We start from the raw sequence: 21,384 nt of genomic DNA, 5'->3' as shown, positions 1-21,384 counted from the left end.
CGAAAAGCTAGTGAATCATCAGTTCCGAGGAAAGATTTATGCTTCAAGAGTAAATTGGTATTTTCATGATCTGTTGTCACCTGAAAGCTGCCGGTAGTATATTCATTTACGTAATGAGGTTAACCTAAAATAGTGTATGGTCTTAAAATGGCAATACAAATTTTCACTTCAAGGTGATTAATTTAATTGAAATTTTAAACTGTTTGGTTTAGTCATCTGAGACAAAATAGGAACATCAGGCATTTTATTTCGGAACAAGAGACGTAAAAAACGTGCAGCATCGTCTCCAGGATTCGAATTGCAGATCTTCCGAGTGACAGCCGGCTGTGCTTCCCAGTTATAACACAAAAGCACGCGGATAAGAGGAAAAAAATACCTTAAGAACTTGAGGGCTATACTTTTAGGGGAAGATAAGCTTCGTGCAAAAGTTTCTAAGGTAAAATGTCTCACATTTAACGTACATTCATAGAATACCCACGCAATTGCCGAGATTCGAAGCTGAAACAAACTGGAGTCATTAGCGTTGCTGTTGCTGATGTTCTTGTGACTAATCCATCTGAACTGGGCATAGTCTATATCAGCTTGACAAATTTAGAATAGCCAAGAAGGGAAGAGCTTTGCCTGTCGTTAGCCACGACCTTGGTAACATTACAGGTGGCATTAAAAATTTGTCCAACCTTGTTTCAATTTTTATGCAAAATATCCCACGAAACGGATCTAAGAGTCTCTCTTAGGACTCTTAGACGACAACTAAACTTATAAGGTATTTCTCCACTTTCCTAGCCGTCCTTCGTGGTGTAGTGGTTCTGCACGCTGGGCCGGTATTCTAGAGGTCCGTGGTTCGATTCCCGGCGAAGGCGTTTGCTATTTTTCATCTTTTCTGCCCCTTAAAAATCCTTATGACTCTACAAATGGCGCCCGAAATAAAAGGGTTGTGGATGATGATTCTCCGCGCCCAGGATTTGGCGACTAGGTCCCCTAAAACCCTAGTCGCCCTTTAAAAAGGGGAGTATATAAGGTATTTCTCTCACTTCCCTAGCGTGCTTTCGTGGTGTAACGGTAGCACGCTGGGCCGGTATTCCAAAGTTCCTTGGTTCGATTCCCAGCGAAGGCGTTAGCTATTTTTCAATCTTTTTTGCCTCTAAAAATATCCTGATGACTCTACAAACTCACAAGAGGACTTTCGGCTCTCCATTATTTTAAATACCATTTGTACTTGGACATAATGCTGTGTAGACATCTCCCTTACCACCATGCGAAGGTGAATTTAGCGATTTTTCTTCAGTTAACCTATGTTGAGTGATACAAACACATTTCGGTGTATTTTTTATGTACAATTTTGGATAACATCTCATGTATTTGTATTATTATATAATATATGTATATATGCAATATTACAATAATTCCTTTGCTTATCAGAAATAACTTAACATTTATCAATCTTTGAAAACTATATATTCTGAAAAAATGTAAATATATAATTTATAAGAATGCCTTTTCTTGTAAATACTCGTTATCTTATTGAAATTTAGGTATTTTATGGATATTTAAAATCTATTATAAATTAATCTGATGCTTATTACTTCAGTTTAACTATATATCTTTGTTCAGAAATCATTAATACCTTCTTTTCCTAAATGTAGAGATATTGAAAATGACATTAAATTGATAATACCCTATGCAGTTTGCATTTTTTAAAATAGGTTTTCTATATATATGAATTAAAAATTTTATTCTTACTTGCTCCTAATACGAATTTAAAATGCCTTCTGAAGATAATCATAACTTATGCCTTACATATCCATTTGCGGTTTTAATTCCTTTCAGATGATGCAATCAGAGAGCTAAGATCAAATTATTTTAAAGCGAATGATATTCTCAAACAAGCGTATTCCATTTGTAAAAAGGTGTAAAACTTTCATTGTACTTAAAGAAATGTAATATATTTTAATACATCTTAATCATAAAAGCAACAAGGATCTCATTAATTAAGTTGCGACAGTTTGTATGAAATTTACTTAATATGTATTTGACAAAATAAAATATAATTCGGGCGTTCATTGCCTTTATCAGAAATTCAGGAATTCTGAATTAATACATTAACTGCTTAGTGGCAATTAATGAGCTTACAAAATTATAATAAATGAAATTGGAATGCATTTGTCAGAACTGTTACAATTCTAGATTTAACAACGACCAGAAATTCTTGCCCAGCTAAGGAAGACACTTTTGTATTATTTTATATGGAAGAAAATATTCTTTCTTAGGAGTTGTAAGCTTTTTGATGGGATGCATTTAAAATGAGTCTGTTTGTGAATTTATTGTGAAGTTAAAATATAGAGAACTTCACTCTAGATTTACTCTAGAAATACGCTGCAAATTGCCTATATATACGTATGTTTCATTTATTCGAAATATTTTATATATTAATGCTATATAAGTCCCTTATATAATTACCACTTATTATAGCTTTTGAACATTATTTTGGAACATTTTGCCTCTGGTAATGGGTGGAATGTGTTAGACGATTCATTTTATTCATCAGCATTGCTAGAAATTAACGTGATTAGAGTCAGACCCACTGGCAGTAAATAAATAATTTTTTCAGATTATAAAAATATCTTGCAATGTATTTCAAATTATAAAAACAATATATACTTGTGTATTAGACGCAACCTCCGATATACTGTCAATTATATCATTCATAGTTTTGCTTTCGAAGGAGTGTTGCAACAAATCCTAGATATTTGTACTGATACTTTTGAAGGATGGGATTCCTTTTTTTAAATTTTAAATTTGTATTTTTTTATTTTCTGATGGACGGAAAGAGGATAAGAATGCCTCATTTTCTTGCATTTCAAAATTTACCTCAGTCAAATTAGTGTAACAGCATATCTGCAGTGCCTCATTTTTTGGTAATCTTTTCCGAAGAAAAATGCTCCGGAAAATGAATATCCAGCCCGATGTTAATATTTACTGTGTTTTCCATCATGCGTTTGTTAGATTTGCCAAGAAGTCGCGTAGAAGCAGTTAATTATTTCCTACAATGTGATTTTTCGAAAAAAATCCCAAATAGTATGTTCACGGCATGAAATTTTAATAACAAAATTAGCAAAAAGAATATATTATGTTAAAAATTGCCGAAACTGAGATAAGCTGAAGAGAACAACAGTCTGATACGATTTTGAAATATGTTGATAGACCGCCAGAAATAAAAAAAAATCTTGTTTAATCGATCTACGGACGTCAAAAATATGGTTTTCCTCTGGTGGTGGTATACTCGTGGATATCGACATATACCTAAGTATTGAAAAGAATTTTGCTTTTCCGTTTTTTCATGAATGACGTGCTGTCACGTCAGTCTAACATAATGTTAGAAATCTGAAGTGAATTTAAATAAAAATTTTAGAAGCAAAGGTTTTGCTAGCATTTTTACTGCTTTTCTATCATAAGCACAATTAATAGTATTAAAATGTTTCAATTCGTACGATGGTTTTGAAATCAGTATTATAAGAAAGTATACGATATTCTGTACAGCGTCAAAAGAGCTATACAGTGAGTTAAATAGTTGATGAATTGTTGAGCAGCAAGATTTGTTTTCAAATGCTTTTATTATTTATTCATTAGAATATGTGGGAAACCTTCTTTTTGATGACATACTATCTGATTTGCTGTATAAAAAATTCTGCTTTCCTTTATTAAGCTGTAATTAAAATGTCAAGTTAAAATTTATGCATAAGTAAAATAATTCCATCCAAATCATTAAAATATACAGATAATTTTTTAACTGAGATAGTCACAGTAAACAGTCTGTAAATGGCAAAATATTACTTGATATATTAAAGTATATCATACTATCTATTGACATTAATTTTAAGTGGCATCAGGTAAAAGGAGTTTTCAAATCGATTCTGAATCTTTTATAACTCTTCTTCTTCCTTTCAGTTACTTATCTTCTTCATTTAAACAGAGATCGAATTTATCCTGGTCAATACAGTCTGTTGTTGGAAAGCTGTTATATATCTCTTAGGTGAAAGTTGACTTTGGCTTGCACTGTCCCAGTTTTCATTCTTGGACTGTTCAGGGAATGGATCTGATGGTCTCCGGCTTGTATTCGCCTGCCAGCATCTCTTCTACCAAGAGAACCTTTGGCTAGATGTTATTTTAGGTGCCCATATGCGTAAAGAAACTGTGCGAACCCAAAATTCACCAGTATAATTCCAAAGTTCCAATATTCCTCCGTCGTTGATTTCTTTGCTACTGATAAAAAGGAACTTGCTTCTGTTAGCCCTCGAGTCTTGTCTAAACTATAAGAAAAAAACACATGGTTGTTGCTTTGCCTAATTTTACGTTTCAAAATGTCATCAGTAAAGCTGAATGACTCTTCACTTGCTCCTGTAAATTACTTTACTTTCCTTCTTTTTAAAAGATTTTTTTTTCCATATAACTTCTAAGAAAATTACTTGACCTTGTAAAAAATATTTTCTAACAGCTTTTTAATAAGTTTTCATTACATAAGAATAAGTTTAGAAAGAGCTTTTTTTATATATAACAAAAATTGTAATTGGAAGTAATTAGTCACTACTAAAATTCAGTACTTTATAAAACGCCTTAAATTTGATTTTTTTATACATATAGGCAACAATTCCACATCAGTCTAGAATGGAGTATTTCGGTTGCTTTAAAAGCTTGAATGACAGACCGTTTCAGAACATCTTGTGAGAAAACAAAGTATGTTAAAACTGTTTTCATATTCCCCAGTACCAGCTCATTTACTTTTAAAACTGTAGATCATGGAATTAATATGGTGGCTTGGTAAAACTTTTAAGTATTTTTATAATCACAGTATTCCTTGAAATATGTCAGCATAGGCAATATTTTTCACTTCAGTATTTATATAGTATAAAAGTAATAAACGTTCTCAGTTTGGTAGATGTTTTAAAAAAGTAACAATTTTTAATAGTCAGCATGTTCATATACAATTTCCGCTCTGTCTTTTCATAACCCAAGGAAACCTTTTACACTTTCTTAATAAACAGGCTTTAAAGGTGTCAAAATAATTAAATACTCGTAGTAATACATTATATTTAAGTTTTAAACAACACGTGATTTTTATAAAAGGCATCCGAACTTTCAGCAGTTGAAATGTAGATATTTTTGAATTTTTTCTATGTATATTAAACGTTTAAGGGAATACAAGAAAAGTCGTAAATAAAAATTTGAGGAGAGGATAATTAGATTCAATAATTTTACCAATTACAATATGCATATGTGAAAAAAATGCGACTAAAATCAAAAATAAATGCTACGAGCGCAATACTAAGATAAAGTACAATTTTGGTTTTCTTGTATTCGCAAAGAATGCTTCGTATTTGATAAAGTTTTCAAATATTCAAAGATACATATTTTTGAAATATGCATGCATGTATAATAATCATAATCTGAACTTAATAATTATTTTAATGTTTTGGAAGGTATAGCAGGAAAATACTTAAGTATATCTCAAGCTGTTAAATAAAAAAAAATTCGATATTGGAAGGGGGTTAGAGAAGCCAATGCAAACAATTCCCGATTCTATCATAAAATAGCTGAAATAAAATGTTGGATGTTTCACCATATGTATTTCATAATATTTGATAGGCTTTTAAAAATCGAATAATTGTTATGTTTATAATATGTTTACTTTATATTTTGTTTATAATATGTTTACGTTATTTATATTAGAACGGTGTGGTAAGAAAATATTTTGTAACGGAATTGTTTCTCTTCATAAGGTGTTTTATATCAAAAGTAATATTCTTCGACTGTGTAAAAAATCTTAACCGAATTCAGTGCTGTGAAGTTTTATCACAAGGCATTATTTCTAAATTATTAATTGATGTTTTATTTCAGTGAGATTATTATGCTTATAACAAAAATAAGATAAAAGAAAAACTCACAGTGTACTGTGATTGTTCTCGAATCTTCAATCAGACTGTTGGGAAGGGATGGGTTTTCGGCAGTGCAGGTGAACTTTTTCGCATGGTCCTCAGGTGTTGGCACAAAAGACAAAGTACTTAGGGTGAGATTCCCATTGTCTGAAATGATTTCATTTCCAGACTGAATCTTTTGAGATCCTTTCCACCATGTCATGATAGCCCTTGGCCTGGAACCAGTAGATTCGCACTCCAAGGTCACCATTTTTCCCGTAGAAAAATGGGGTTGAGCATTGATAATCCGGACATCAAGAGGCCTGACTGCAATTTATAAAAATATTATAAAATTTAGATTTCAAAATTCTAAATGCTATTTAAAATCAATACAGTAGTTTAAAACTTAATGAATCTGTGAAAACTAAATAGAAACTAAACTGTAAGCCCAAAATGGCTCAAACATAAAATTTTCTCATATATTTTATTTTTATTTGTTCCTTATTCTAAAGTAAACTAAAGCAAGTGATCGCAATATAATTTGGTTTCAAAATAGGGAACTAAGAAATCTCTGTAATAGGTCATTCCTGGGATAGGACAGAGATTAAACGGAGTTGATCAGTTCAGTCCATCAAATGCCGTAATAGCTATTTATCATTACGGCATTCTGACATAGTCCATCAAATGCCCTAATGATAAATAGCTATTACGGCATTTGATGGACTACATCAATTAAAATTCGTGCTGCCCTGAAAGATTAATTTGAAGAAACATAAATTACAAAATAAGGATGCATAAAAAATATCAACAGATTATATTAAAAAAAACTCTTGCCTAAAATACTTATTATACAAATGAAAATATCTTTAATTATTTTGATGAGTCCAGCTTGTGTAATCTCAGGGATTCAGCTACTAAATAATAAAGATGAAGAACTGCGTCTAAATAACTAAATTTTTTAATCAATATTAGGCAGATTAAATGTGAAAGAAAAAGTGAACAAATTAAGCTTTGGAGAATGGCAACCCACTTAAACGTTAAGATAAATACATTACATGTTAACAGATTTCATTATATTTCTGAGCTCTTTGATTAAATTCGAAAAACAAAAATCTTACACGTTGTCGAGTGGTAAAACATTTCTTTTAAATTTCGGTTTTTTTTTATTAATTTGAAAAAAAATATCTTACGGTTTGCCGAGTAGCAACATTTTGCTCTTAAATAGTCAAGTTCGTAATTAAAAACTGCATTAAATTCACAGAGAGTATGAAATAAATAGAAACCAGGATAAAAATTAAATTTTTGGTTTCAAGCTGCACCTATTTCGGTGAAGGACTATGCATGCTCAAAATTTGGTGACCCTAGGTGACATTGCTTTAGCAGAATATAATACACCTCTAAATTAACACAGGGTTATATATTATTTGATACCATGGACTCATATCAAAATTTATCTTTACATACCCAAAATATTGATATCCAATGAAAAATCCAATCGATGTAATCCATTTTTGCAAGGAATGGGGAATAGACAAGCCTAATTAGCATTATCTAATCAACAGCCTTTAAGATGCATAAGGAATCAAACAGTTTTTAATACGCAAATCAAAGTTCTATGCCATCTGACATTGAATCAAGCGCTTTCCAAAGTGAATATGTGATTAAATTTCTGCAACAGAGTATTTGATTTCAATGCACAAGGACTCAAGGTGGTTTGTTATAACTCCGAAATACCATTTGGAAGAATTTGTGAAGTGGCGAATGATCGGCCATTTAGAAGCAAGACAGTCAATCTCTGAAGTAGTGAAATCTGTGAATATTTTACTTGTAAAACGTTTAGTCTGTACACTATGGAAACAGATTCAGAATTATGTTGTTTCAGAGATTGTAGATTCCACTGGAGCTGCTGTATATCACGGCAGACTCTATACAGAAGGATTAATGAAAAAGGTCTTTATTCCAGAAAAACCAAAGGTATTTATTTCACTATCTTCACAACAAAAAGGATCGCTTTAATTTCTGCAAAGTACAAATGAACTGGAATGAAAAACAATGGTCCTATGTTTTTTTTACTGATGAGTCGAGGTTTAGTTTAACATCCGATTGTAAATGAGTTTACTTTTGAAGGAAGTCAGGAATGTGAAATCTTCAATAGAACATTATGGAACGTAACGGTTTGGTAATGCAGATGTGATATCCACGACTAATGATCTATGGACGCACGTCTCTGAGCATTTCCAACAGGGGATCTGCGACCAACCAGAGATATCAGAGTGAGGTCTTAAAATTTTATGTCAAATTTTTCAGCGCTGTATATTGATCTGACCTTTTATTTAAGAACGGTAATGCTCGTCCACTTCGAATAAATCTCATTGACGAATTCCTTGAAAGCGAAGACACTGAGCAACTTCCGAACGCATATCTGAAAACCACTGTAAAATGTGAATCAACGGAACAATGGCAGAACTACGGAGACTCGAGCACCATAGGCTGAGGATTGCATAATTTTTATCTGAAAGTGAAGTAGAATTTAAAGTAGCGGCTCTTAGTAACATACACAGTATCTGACAGCGCATAGCCCATATATGTTCTATATCCACAGATTTGGCCTAAGAGACAGCGACCAATACATTTGTGGCAGTACTGGTGACTCAGATCGCTATCTGTATGACTGAAAGCACACAGCGAATTCGCAATCTAAAAAACCAGCTGTAACCAATATGTCGATAGGGGTCAAGAATACAAATAAGAATAAATATGCGCTCAGTCGCATTAGAGACTGTATTAACATTGCCAAGAGTACTTCTGACAGCTTGGAGTGACTTCCCTACTATTTTCCTACGACACCGTGCCGTAAACAGCCCGCTCTGAACATATATAATTGACCTAACGTTTTTAATACAGTTTAGTATTATGATTAATTCAATACTCATTTAATATATTTTTTCACATTTCATCTTTAAATCTGTACCTGTGTCTAAGCTCTCGGTAATGTAACATCTACAGCATTAATTTTTGATACATTTAAAATGTTTTTATATGTATCTTATATGTATTTTAATTATATAACTATCAGTACGCATTACAAATATGAACACATTGTACTTGACAATAAGAGTACCTCCTTCAAACAACTTCAGCCTTGCAGTGCTCAATATAAGTGGTCGTCAACATTTTCCCCCTAGTCTCAATACTTACAGTAATAAGCTCTTTTATTAATTCCATCGGCAGTATCCAACAGGCTGAAGTGCACCTAACCCACTGCGCCAGCTGTTCTGTCTATGGCAAAAAGAAAGAAAGACATTGAGCAAATATTGTGGCCAGCGAAATATCCTGAAATTAACACGATAAGAAAACTTGAGAGACTGAATCCCTTGGAAAAGTAGTTGCATGAAGACATCTTTCTTCAAGACACGTAAATGCCCTGAAGACCGCGTTGCTGGAGGAGTAGAACTTAATTTCCCATTTTGGCGTTAAAAACAGTATTGTCAGCATGAAAACACGAAGTGATATAAGTGCACACTTCATATTTAATTCATACATCAATAGGCCTTAATTTTTTCGTCAGTTATATTTTTCTAAAATCTCCTAGTAATATATTATTACCGATTTTAGTGTTTCAAGCCACAACTTTATATTATCATATTTTTCCCTTGCATTTATGCGTGTATACGAGCCAGTTTCCCTTAAAAAGTCCTCCACGAAGGCATCCCTTCCCTTAGGCAGATAGCCCTCGTGTGCTTTGCCATAATTAAATACACCAACACACACCCTTGCATTTATGTGTTATGATATTAAATATCCTTCCACAACAGTTTATAAAATTATAAATGACAGTTTTTGAGCAATTCATGATTTCATGCATGTAAACCTTATTTTGGACATGACTGTATAATAGAGATACTTTCCACTACATTCTAAGAAAACTATTAATATATTAGAAAATTTTTAATTGGCATTCAAAGTGCCAGATTTAAAATCGCCGTGTGCATCTTATTTGAGCCCTTCCTTTATAATGTAATTTATTTTTAAGTTCCCGATGCATATATTTCTTTACTGTGATTTTAAATGCATTAAAAATAATATCATCAGAAATCGTGTGCAATCATCAGAAATCAAGTTTTAAAAAAAATGGTTGAATTTGTTTTTAAAGAAAAAAAAAACTTTGACAATCGGATAATCTAAAATAATATCTGTTAAATGAAACTCATGTACACTAACACTAAAAATTGCCAAAATGTGTTTACAATGCATGGTGGAATTACTATGTTGTATGGGTAATCGCTTTAATTTATCTATTGAAGAGTTGATTGCAATGTTATTTAATTGAGAAATTTAACACAAATAACAAGCATTTTTAAGAAGATAAGAAGTTGGTAGCCAACTTAAGAAGTGTACAGAGGAAGCGTAATACATAAAAAGTCAACCAAACTAAATTCAGCCCACAGATCCTTTTGAAATCAAGTCAAGAGTCCTTTATAGAATGCAGAAAAATCCTTTGTCTCTCAGTGCAATTTTAAAGTGCAAAAGTCAATTCAAACCTTTTCTGTGTGTGTGTCACAATTACTGAGAAAATCAAGACTTCCTTTTAGAAATTTCCACAGACATTATCTTTTGTATTCTTCTTTAATCTGTTATCAACCTTCAATCTAATCTTGTATATATTTTATTTTAAGTATTCCCTGTGTGACAAGAAACATTATACATAGCGCTTATAAAGCATATCTTTCCCGAAGGAAGAGACTTTCAAACTTAATTAGTATCATTTTTGAGGTACTGCTATAGTTTAGTATATCATGCTTCTGATATGATATTAGCAGAAAATATGTGATAAATGTGCCAAGTTTATACTAACGATTTTTAAGTTTATAAGAAACGATTACGGTACTTGTAATGTATATTATTAAGGGAATGTAATTTTATAAAATATTTACATCTTTATGCATTTCATGATTTAATTCAAAAGCGTAGCATTACTTTAAGAGAATGCTTATATAAATATTAGGTACTTTTCCGTTTCGCCGGCGCAAATCTCGCCAAGCAGACTTACAGCATACAGTATACGCATAAAATATTCTTAGAACTAAATTTTTTTTATTTTGAAGGCATAAACATATTAATACGACTTAAAATTTTGTAAAAAGGCAATAAAAAAGACAATAAATTTGTAAAAAGACAAATTTAAGAATTTACTATGCTTTCGTGGTTCAACATCCTGATTCGCTGGTTCGTATCACGTGACCCAAAGTGATCTCATCTCACGTAAACTACGCTACAAAATATAATTCTCTCGGTAATTATCTGCATTAATTTCAAGTTAAATCTTTATTTGGAGTACAAGTTTAAATGCAAGAATTATTTCAATTCGTACGAATAGGTTACTCAGAAATTATGCAAAACCGCAGTGCTTTACTTCGCTAGTGCATTCTCATTAAATTGATGAATTTAACTCTTTAATTTTGCCTTTCCTATATTTTCGCCTTTGGGCAAGCGGTCTGATTGCATCCTAATTGACTTAATTATCGCAAATGGTCTTAGGGTATAAAATTTAACTATCTTTTGTAAAATTTCTATGTAATTATATGCCAGTATTGAAAGAAACAATCTGATAAGAAATGGCTGCGACTTATTTTGAAAATGAAGCGTAAAAGGTAACCAGCGAAGATATTCCTTTTGGCATCAGTTGTACCATAATTGGCGACTTAATCGTTTGCGCCGGCAAAACGGAAAAGTACCAAATATTCTTATAAATGAATTTAATTTATCTGTTCCCGTTTTTTCGGTAAGCAAAGCAGTAGTTTTCTCACAATTCTACTTTTATTTTTCATATTAGTTACTAATTAGCTTATCGTAATGCTTAACAAATTGAGAACTGAAACTTATAGCAAGAAAATGTATAACAGTCTTTTTAACATTCAACAAATTTAAAAATAACATTATTTCGTTCAGTTATCTTTTCCTATGAAACTCTGAAAGGTTTTAAAATACATTGGATTAAAAACTATTGGTAATCATAAGAGTAGTATGAGATATTTTTTTCTCCTTTTCAAATAAAATGGAAACACGAGAAATGAAGGCGTGTAATAATCATCGTCATGATGGAAATACACGTCTCTAGAGAAATTTTGCTTCAGATAATACTAACTCTAAACATTTAACATTTTTTTAAAAATTTTTAGTAACGTCAAAAGCCTTTCATAATAATATTAATGAGAAATACTCCTTTACATTCCATACAATGACGAAAATTAACAAAAGTATATTTAGTATCGCAGTTCAAGTAAAAAAAACATCTGTAATATAAAACGCGAAAAATTGGAATTTATTTTTATTTGGGAAAGATAAATTTCGAATTAGGTATTCGAATTTTAATACATCCCTTTTGAAAGTGCATCTTTTAGATAAATTATGGTATAATGCAAAAGGAGTATATCAATAGAAAATTAGCATTTGAAAAATTCTGTCTTTTATCGTTATTTTTTTACATCTAAATTTCTTTACTATAAATTTGGTTTAATGTTTTTTCTGCTGTCTCCAGCGAAAGCTGTCTAAGAAATAAAAAGATGAACGATAACATTTCTCTATCAGCCTACCTCCCAACAGTCAACAGTCTGCTGTCAAATTAGCAACTTGACAACAATTCGATTTAACAATTAGCATGAAATATTGAATATGCCCATGAATCTAGAAATAGATATTTAAACTTAGTTTGTCATAACTTAAAGTTAAAAAAGCTTTTAAAATTACAAAAGCAACCTTAGCTTGAAGTTAATTTTGAATAAAATTATATCGATTTCGAAGACGATCGTATGTACTTCCGTGTTCTTCAGCAACAAAACATTTCTGCAAAACTAAGAGAAGTAACAACAATTTCATATAAATATCTTTTCAGTTCAGATTGGACTTCGTAACAACAAAACGAAAGGTGTTTGTAAAAAATTTTCATATTATGTGTGTGGAAAATGCATTTCCAGTATTGAAAAAGTTGTGTTATGTAAAAACTGCGAAAAGCTACAAAATGCGTTTTATTAAGGATAGGTTTACATTTATAATAATTATATTTATATTAATTAAATATCTATTTTTATGCACAGCAGCTAGTAAATAAACTAATCATGTGATTTAACGCGATAGCAGGTCATGATACATCAAAACCACGAGATCTTATTTTATTTTATATGCATGTAGTCTACAAAAATTAATAGAAGAGCAGTTATGCACAGCAATTAAGTATAGGTAGTTTTATTTATTTATTTATTCTTACGTGAATCATTGTTTGGTCAAAATAATTGGCTCTTTTCTAAAAATAGACTAAATACTATGGATTAATTGTAATTAATCTGTATACATGCTATTAGAAAGATTATTTGTCTGTCTTTAGGGCTCATGTAAACAAAACGTTTTTAGAAATTTTATTCGAAAGAAAAAAATGTTCTTACACAAATGAAAGAAAAGTGCCTCATTCAATTTTCACGAAGAAAATTTGTTCTGCATTTTGCTTAACATAAACATTTTATTCCTTTTAAATTTACTATCTCTCTCTCTCGATCAACATAATGATAATAAAACATGGCATACGAAAAAATTTCGATCATTCGCAGTGTAGTTAATAAGTACGTGATTACTAACAAGAAAAAATTCATTTATACAGAATTCGTATTACCCGGATGGTCCGTGATTTTAGTTGTTTCGTGTAGTGGGAAATGCTGTCCTCGTAAATGCAATATGCTACCCTCGGAAAGGCTAAAATTAGATTCAGTGAGAAAAGATGAATTTCAGTGAGTAATTTTATTACCTTCCTCTTAAAAACAGCTCCCAGATTTTCCGTAATACATGCATCTTTACAAAACTGCCACCTGACCACGTGCACGCATTTATTTTTGCTTGTTTTTGTGAAACGTAATAAAACATCTGACTCTATCTAGATACTCTTATAGTAGCCAAAAACAGAAAAAGGAAGTATTCGGAAAGTGTTGGATTTAAAATGCATCACATATCAGGAAACCTTTTGGGAAATATGTGGAAGAAGGTTGAGAAGAACATAGATAATTTTTTTTGGAATCACCTTCGGTCTTCAAGGACGAGAAACCAATTTTACTGAAAGCTCTTTCAGCCGAACCCTTTTCTTATTTTTAGTAGCTTAGATTTAGTAAATTATTTATTTCCTTTTTCTTTTATTCTGTTTGACAAATGAAATAAACTGAAAAGATATTTGAATTATTATTTTACGTTTACTAAGTAATTTTTTTTTATAATTTAATAAAACACTTACTATCCGAAACTTAATTTAATTTACTATCCCAATAAATTATCACTTACTGTCATTTATTTGTATACGCGTATATGTTCTAAATTTATTCTATATTCTGATAATAATACCATTCACTTTTATTAGAAAAGGCGAACGTGTGTGCCTTGAACATAGCGCTTAATGTGTTGCTATACTTAATTTATATTCGATATAGATTTGCATAAAAATTGATGAATGTATCCGAAACTTTTACTTGGGATGTGTTCATCTGTAAATTTTATTACTGTGTAGAGCCATTAGGATTTTTTTGGAGGCCGGAGAGTTGAAAAATTAGTACTCGCCTTCGCCGGGAATCGAACCAAAACAATAATATTAATTCAGCACCTGGAAACATTGGAATATATAGAAAAGTTTAATTTAGAAAAGTTTAATTAGTTTTGAAGCTGTGGATGGTAACGATTTTTGAAGAAATTTAAAAGAGATCTAACGTTTTAAAACTTCTGTGTTCAAAGAACGCAAGTTATTTTTATATATTTAACCTTACGAATTTTAAGATTCCAATAATACAAACCATAGGACGTTGTAAGCGTTATTATGGTGATGTAATGTTATGATTTGTATTCTGTGAACTATTTCGATGTTAGCTTAAAGATATGTGATGAGCTTTAGACCTGAATTACTTTATTGTTATTAGTATTGTTATTGTTATCAGTTATTAGCTAGTTATTGTTTGCTTTAGATATTATTCTTAGTGCACTCGTTGTTAGTGACATGTATTTGCAGTTGGAAATAATCTAAAAATAATAATTACATACTTTCCCCTATAACAAAAAGAAACACTCGGAAAAAGCACTTCAGTTCATTTTATTCAAATGTTTTTCCCCGCCATTTTGAACTACTAAAAAATTATCGTAATCTCGACACCAGTTGACTTTATAACAATTATACAAAATGTAAAAATATGTTAAAAATATGAATATGTGTCACAAATGAAAAATAGATTGACATTTTGATTTTAAACCACTACAGAATATTCGGTTTATCAGTGTTTTCATGTAATGTTTTTAAAAGGAGAGTACTCAAAAGCAATTTGCGAAAGATCGTTGAGGAGTTAAAAACTTTTAGTTGTCCCCATGCGCGGCGACGAGTTAACTTCAACAGTGAGCAGTCAAAAATCTTTACTTTGCTCCGTAGGCTGGACGTGTTACATCTATATTAACACATAAAAAATATCATTCGAGACAGATCATTGGGAATTGTAAACAAAAGCTGAGCACTGGAGAGAAACCACGTAAATTCGGTGGTCATTTCACTTCAAAGCATTATTCGACTCGTTAGAGAATTTAGGGCTGACTTCTAATTCTTTATATAATATTATATAAAGAATTGGCTCTTTATTTATAGCCAGTTTACACATATTGATTTCACCAATCGTGAATAATCTCTATGAATTGGTTGTGAGACCACAAGCAGTGATTTTGTCTGTGACGATGGAAACTCATCAGCTATTCATATTATGGCAAATAAGATAAGCATGGTCTGACACTGGAAATTCATTTTTTGGAGTTTATGAAAAATGTGTTAATGAGAAACGTTAGCATCGTATAATTCGCCCAGCTTGTTAATTTTATGGTGTTCATTGTTCAAAGAATTATATCTAATATTAGGTTTTTATTTCTTTTTCTCGCATATATTTGACATTTTTTTCCTTTTGGTATTTCTGTATAGCAGCTTGTGAGGATTTATTTATTTAACTAAAAGTTAAATTTTAGTTAAAGCAGTTTTCTTTTTATTCTCGGTTCCAGCTATGCTTTTCTGCAGGATCCTAATCAGATCGAGCGTGTATTCAAATTAGGGAGGAAGAAGTGCTATTTAAGCGGAGCTTTAGGAAAGTGATTTATGCCTCCTTGAAGGTCACGTTGTTATTTTGACTTACTAGCGATTTGATTTTGTAGCGTTGAGTGCTTGTAGCCATTAAGGTTATTTCCGCCGGCTTCTACGAGTCAGAGACTTCCTGCGCATTTAAATTATTCTAAATTATTAAGCTAGTTTTGTTTACATTTTATTTTAAGTTTAACATTACTTGTTTGAGTTCAGACAGAAGTGTGGGCTTATCTAAACGCATGTGGGGCCGTCTAACTATATGTAACAGAATAAAGGTCCTTAACACCCTTCTTCTGACTTTGTGGGTTGTTGTCAAGATCTGCGGATTATTTCTCATACAGTCTTTTGACAGTTCGTTAGTTTGTGATTCTTAAGAGAACGAGAGTCTATAAGCTTCTATTTTAAAATCAGGATAAATAATAAAATTAATTTTTTTATTAATTACGTAAGCGTATTTCAACTTACAATTATATTTACGAAGAGATCAAAAACCTTCAAAAAGTTTTTTAAAACCTGCAAATTCTAGTTAAAGCAAATTTAAAATGTGGCTTCATTTATTTTCAATTTCAATTCAATTATAAAATTTTAATTCAATTATAAAATTTTTTAATTTCGATTGTAAAAGTCGTAACAAAATGACAGAAATCAGCATTTATTCAAATAATTAATAAACATTTCATTTTGGAAAAAATTATGGTAGGGAAATCTGCTAAGATTAAATATGTATTTAACAAAAAAATGCAGAGAATTATGGCTAATAAATAAAGGATTCTTATAGAAAAAATAAATTGAATTAATAAGTTAAAATGTATTTATTACTTACACAGTAATTCATTTGTCCATACCTCTAATTTAATTTAATTGACTGAAGTATCATATTAATGTTATTGCATGTAAACAAGAAATTGACAAAAATTTATACATTAATAAGGAAAATAGAGTAAATTGTTTTAAATATTTTATTAAAATGTTTAATATAAAATGCGAGAGATAAAAGCTTCATCCTTTAAGTCCATTTCTTGTTTTTAGTGATGCTAGTCACACAAAAAAAGTCACACTTTTTTAATTTTGCGCCTAAAAATGCGATGAATTAATTTCTTGAACATAACTTTCCATACTGACGGATATAAATTTTATTTTATATCAATGTGCATATTTATAATAAATATGTTTGATTAGGTGCTTTTAATAAATGAATGCAATAATTCTCGTCGACAGAAGGCTAAAATTGTTGATGAAGGGAAAGATTTCATCAATATATTCTTATATTTCAAATATTGTCATTTCGGAAATTTTAAAATGGAGCCAGAATGTTTGCTTACTACGTAATGAAAAACTGCTACCTAAAATATGCTTCATGGTAAGAGGTCAAGTTCTATTTTTTTCATTTTAACGTACGCTTTTCTCACATATACGTTTCATGCATTATAGTACTGAATTAAAAGTTTTTTCCTTTAAATACGATTTTTTGTGAATAAAATGGTTTATTTTAAGGGTCAATTAGTTATACTGACAAATTAAATAACAGCAATAAATTATTATTCTAAAGTTATGAACTCTCAAGATGAAAATCGTCTTCGATGTGGTTGCCATTTACATCAATAAACTTTGTACCTTAGACATGTGAAAAGAATTCCTCCTTTATTGTGTATACTTTACAATTATTAATGAATTAAATCAAATTAAGCATTATATTTTTAAATAAAACTCCGTTAAATATTTTTAAGCAAACAATTATGATATTCATCTCATAGATGACTCGTTCTAAGCCGATTTTTAATACATTTTTGAAAAATAGCATCTGAAAATATTTTTAAAATTTCTGAAATCATTTTGAAATTCTGTATATCAATACTCTAACTCTATTTTACGAAACTTCTTCATTCCTTAACACCGAAAGAAAGTAAAAACTCAAACTTCAAGGCATTTCAAAAACGTCCTTTCGCCCTAATAAAAAATGGGCTTATGTGTAAGGTTTAGGAATAGAGAAATATTATACATTATCACAGCAACTATTCTTTAGTAAAAATTTTTGTTCACCAAATTTCATTTTCCTTTTACTATCAAGCTTACAAATATATTTCATGAAAGGGAAAATTTCTTTCTAGAAACTTTCACTTGAGTAAATATTTCTGAACTTCTGTAAACCTTTCAAATGTACATTTAGCTTCTTAATACAGCTGCATATCTGTTGAAAGAACTGCATTTTCAGTATATATGAAATGAACATTTTTTGAGAACTCACATCCGTATCCATTTTGTAAGATCTTTACCACAATAATTAAAAATAATCTGAATTAAACGCTTTTGAGCGTACTTGCAGAGTGCACTATTTCAGTATAAATATATTATCATAAGTTAAAATTTATATTTTAACATATGATTTTAAATATACAGTGAACTACGAATTGAAAGTTTTTAGCCAAAGCTCACTTCCATTCATTTTGAAAAATCTTTGCAAGACTAATTGAAAATAAATTGAAGAATTTCTAAAAATACAATCTAAAGAATTAAATGCTTTAAAATAATACAATGTTTTATTTATTTTATAAACTCTTTGCAAAAATCATCTGAAACATTTATTTCTCCCTACAATACTTGAGTATAAAATATTCAGGGTACATTTCATATACTACGAAGAAATTTAGCCACACTAGAGAGCTATAATTTTCTGTAATTTATGATCACTGAGAATATAACATTAAACTGCATTGCTGGATTATGTTCTAGATTTTTCAAAAGTCAGCCCTATAAAACCCATAATTAAAACTATAAGAAATAACCATAAGAAAAAGACCCATAAGAAAAATTCAACTAAATATCGGGTTTCAACGAAAGTTTCTCGCCACCGCAAATACCGTCTGCTCAAACCGTTCGCGTTGGGGTTTAATCATATTTTGTTAAACGAGTGTTGGCGTTTGAAAAATAGAGAGTTGCTTTACATCGCTGTGTTATGAAATTTGTGAAGTAATATCGTTATCATTAAAGCCAAGGTGTCAGAAATGGAACTACCAATGCTACTAGATTAGAACTATCATTTACTTCTAGTTCTGTTGCAAAATGTCAGCTACAGAATATCACCAAATCACGTATAGCTTTAGATACTAATGTAATCATGTGATGCAATGTTATATTATATGACACTGTGAAGGTTTGGTACCGAAAGTTGAAACAAAGACTATGATCTTCAAGAAGCAGAGCGCTCTTGGCCCGGCCTACTAATGTTGATAAGGACTGCTTGCGAGAACTTGAGGAAGAAGAGCAGAATGAGACCACTCGAGAATTTACTAGGAGTTAGATGTTAGTGACATTTCCATTAGTTGCGATATGCATTGCAAAAATTTGACGTACAAGTTTACTGGCTGGGTGCCGCATAAGCTGGCTCAAGTGGATAAGAACAGACGTGATTGGGACGGCACTAATCCGCTCGAATATCAACGGAAGGGCAAACTTCTGGTCCGCATCGTCAAGTGAATGAAAAGTGAATTTACTTCAACAACACGTGCCGAAAGTGGGGTTGGTCTGCTCCGGGTGAACTCTTCGGCAGCATCACAAAGAGCAATTTGCCTGACAATTCAATCGTGTTTGGTATCTGATGGGATTCCGTGGTTCCATTCCTGCATTCACCGGCTGGACCCTGTATGGAATCAAATTTGATCTTTTCCCACACTCACCATAAAGCCCCAAACATCGCTCTTTCGAACCGTTTCACACTTGACGGTGCTATTTTCCATTCTGCGCAGGACGTCCGAAATGAGGTTGATCTGGTTTTGCGCTCGCGGCCACCAAGCTTCCGTACCGAAGGCTTTGAAAAACTACCAAAACGTGCGCAGAAAAATTCGTTGATTTGAGTAGTGATTAGTACGCGCACTAAATTCACTGCTCTCATGTTTTTTTTCTAACTTTATTACGAAAGTTTTTGACGGAAAACGTTTGCTACAACCAGTTATTACACTAGGTTGTTTTGTTGCAGTCTCTGATCTAATTCAAGGAAGTTTAATTTCAGAAATATTTATTGACTTTTTTATTTATCACACACTTAAAATTATTAATGAGTTTATGCTTTGAAATTATTTGATATTTTTAAACAACTCGTAGACATTTTATTTAACTTTTAAACCTTAGAAAAATTAAAATTAATCGGAATTCAAACAAGATTTTCCATATTGAAAGCAATTACTGTTCTATACCTCATATGTATTGAAAAAAATGATTACACTTCAATACAATATTTTTGTAAGTAAAATATTCTGTGATATTTATAACTATACTATAATAATGTATAACGCCATTATTTTATTAATAATTATTAAATACGGCACTACTGTTATATTGCATCATTAAATATTACATTATCATAGTTAAAAATCCTCAAAATCATTAGTATTTATGTTCCTGCATCGCTTTAGAAGGTTAAAAGTACTATTCTAAATTTGTGTTACATAGTTATTAACTTTTTTAAAGTATCATTTTTATATTTAATTTTAAAGAGATGCCTGGTAAATACAAGTTTGGCTACAATTGACCTAACAGTATAGAAGTAAAAAAAAATAATAATTAGGACGATATCTCTACATTCAGATTCGGTATGTTTCATTGAAAGGGTTATGAAAAAAAATGGTGAAATTAAAAATAAATTTGGAATTTTTGCTAATTTTATAAGTTTCATACCCTGAGAAAGTCACATTTGTTTTAATTCTAGTAACGAATTTGATTACAGATAAAACTCAGTATATAGTGCAATATTTATTTTTGAAAGTCTCTGTAGTAGTAACTATACTGATTTATTGTCTTTTCGTACTTACAAATATTCAACTAGGTAAGGTTAAACGATCACCTGCCTTAGAAAAGATGAATTTCCGGAGGCCGTTTCGAAGGTTATGTTAAATATTTGATATGCCACATTTTGCAATAATATTATATTACAACTATGAATTATAGAGCAGGTTATTAGCCATTTCTAACGGCGAATTTTAATTATTTAATAATTATTTATACATATATAATATTATTATACATATAAATATATATTGATCATATGTTTATATTATAATCTTAATTTTAATTATTTATTTGCGTTATCCTTGAAGAATATCACGAAATTTATGCAAGGGAGATCGATTAAAATTGCTAGTGATCTCAAACCTTATTTTTTTCGCTACTGGTGCTCCTGTTATGAACCGAATTCACAGCGCTCTAAGGTGTTTCAAAAGAGAAAATACACAAGAACATATGCGCAATTATTTATTTCGCTAATTTGTACGATTTTCCGATGATTTTGGTATCACGAATGAAAGTTTGAATATTGAGCATCTTTACCATTTGATCATTACTAAGTAT

At 30.8% G+C, this 21,384-nt stretch overlaps 1 protein-coding gene across 3 annotated transcripts in view; it reads right to left on the bottom strand.

The window, feature by feature from the left end:
• LOC118195157 (protein turtle-like) overlaps positions 1-21,384 on the bottom strand; it is a 1,209,650-nt gene that overhangs the window by 452,708 nt on the left and 735,558 nt on the right. For all 3 annotated transcript variants that reach the window (XR_015043000.1, XR_015043001.1, XM_085823517.1), the window contains exon 6: positions 5,940-6,236. Coding sequence is in view for 1 of the 3 variants with exons in the window: in XM_085823517.1 (XP_085679643.1) it covers positions 5,940-6,236 (297 nt within the window). In the remaining 2 variants the exon portion in view is untranslated. The remainder of the gene's footprint in view (positions 1-5,939; positions 6,237-21,384) is intronic.

The sequence above is a fragment of the Stegodyphus dumicola genome, chromosome 9 (genome assembly GCF_044657685.1).
Source record: "Stegodyphus dumicola isolate Sdum_Otavi_A_Nest chromosome 9, ASM4465768v1".
Lineage (NCBI taxonomy): Eukaryota > Metazoa > Arthropoda > Arachnida > Araneae > Eresidae > Stegodyphus > Stegodyphus dumicola.
This window is presented reverse-complemented; position numbering and strand designations above follow the sequence as displayed.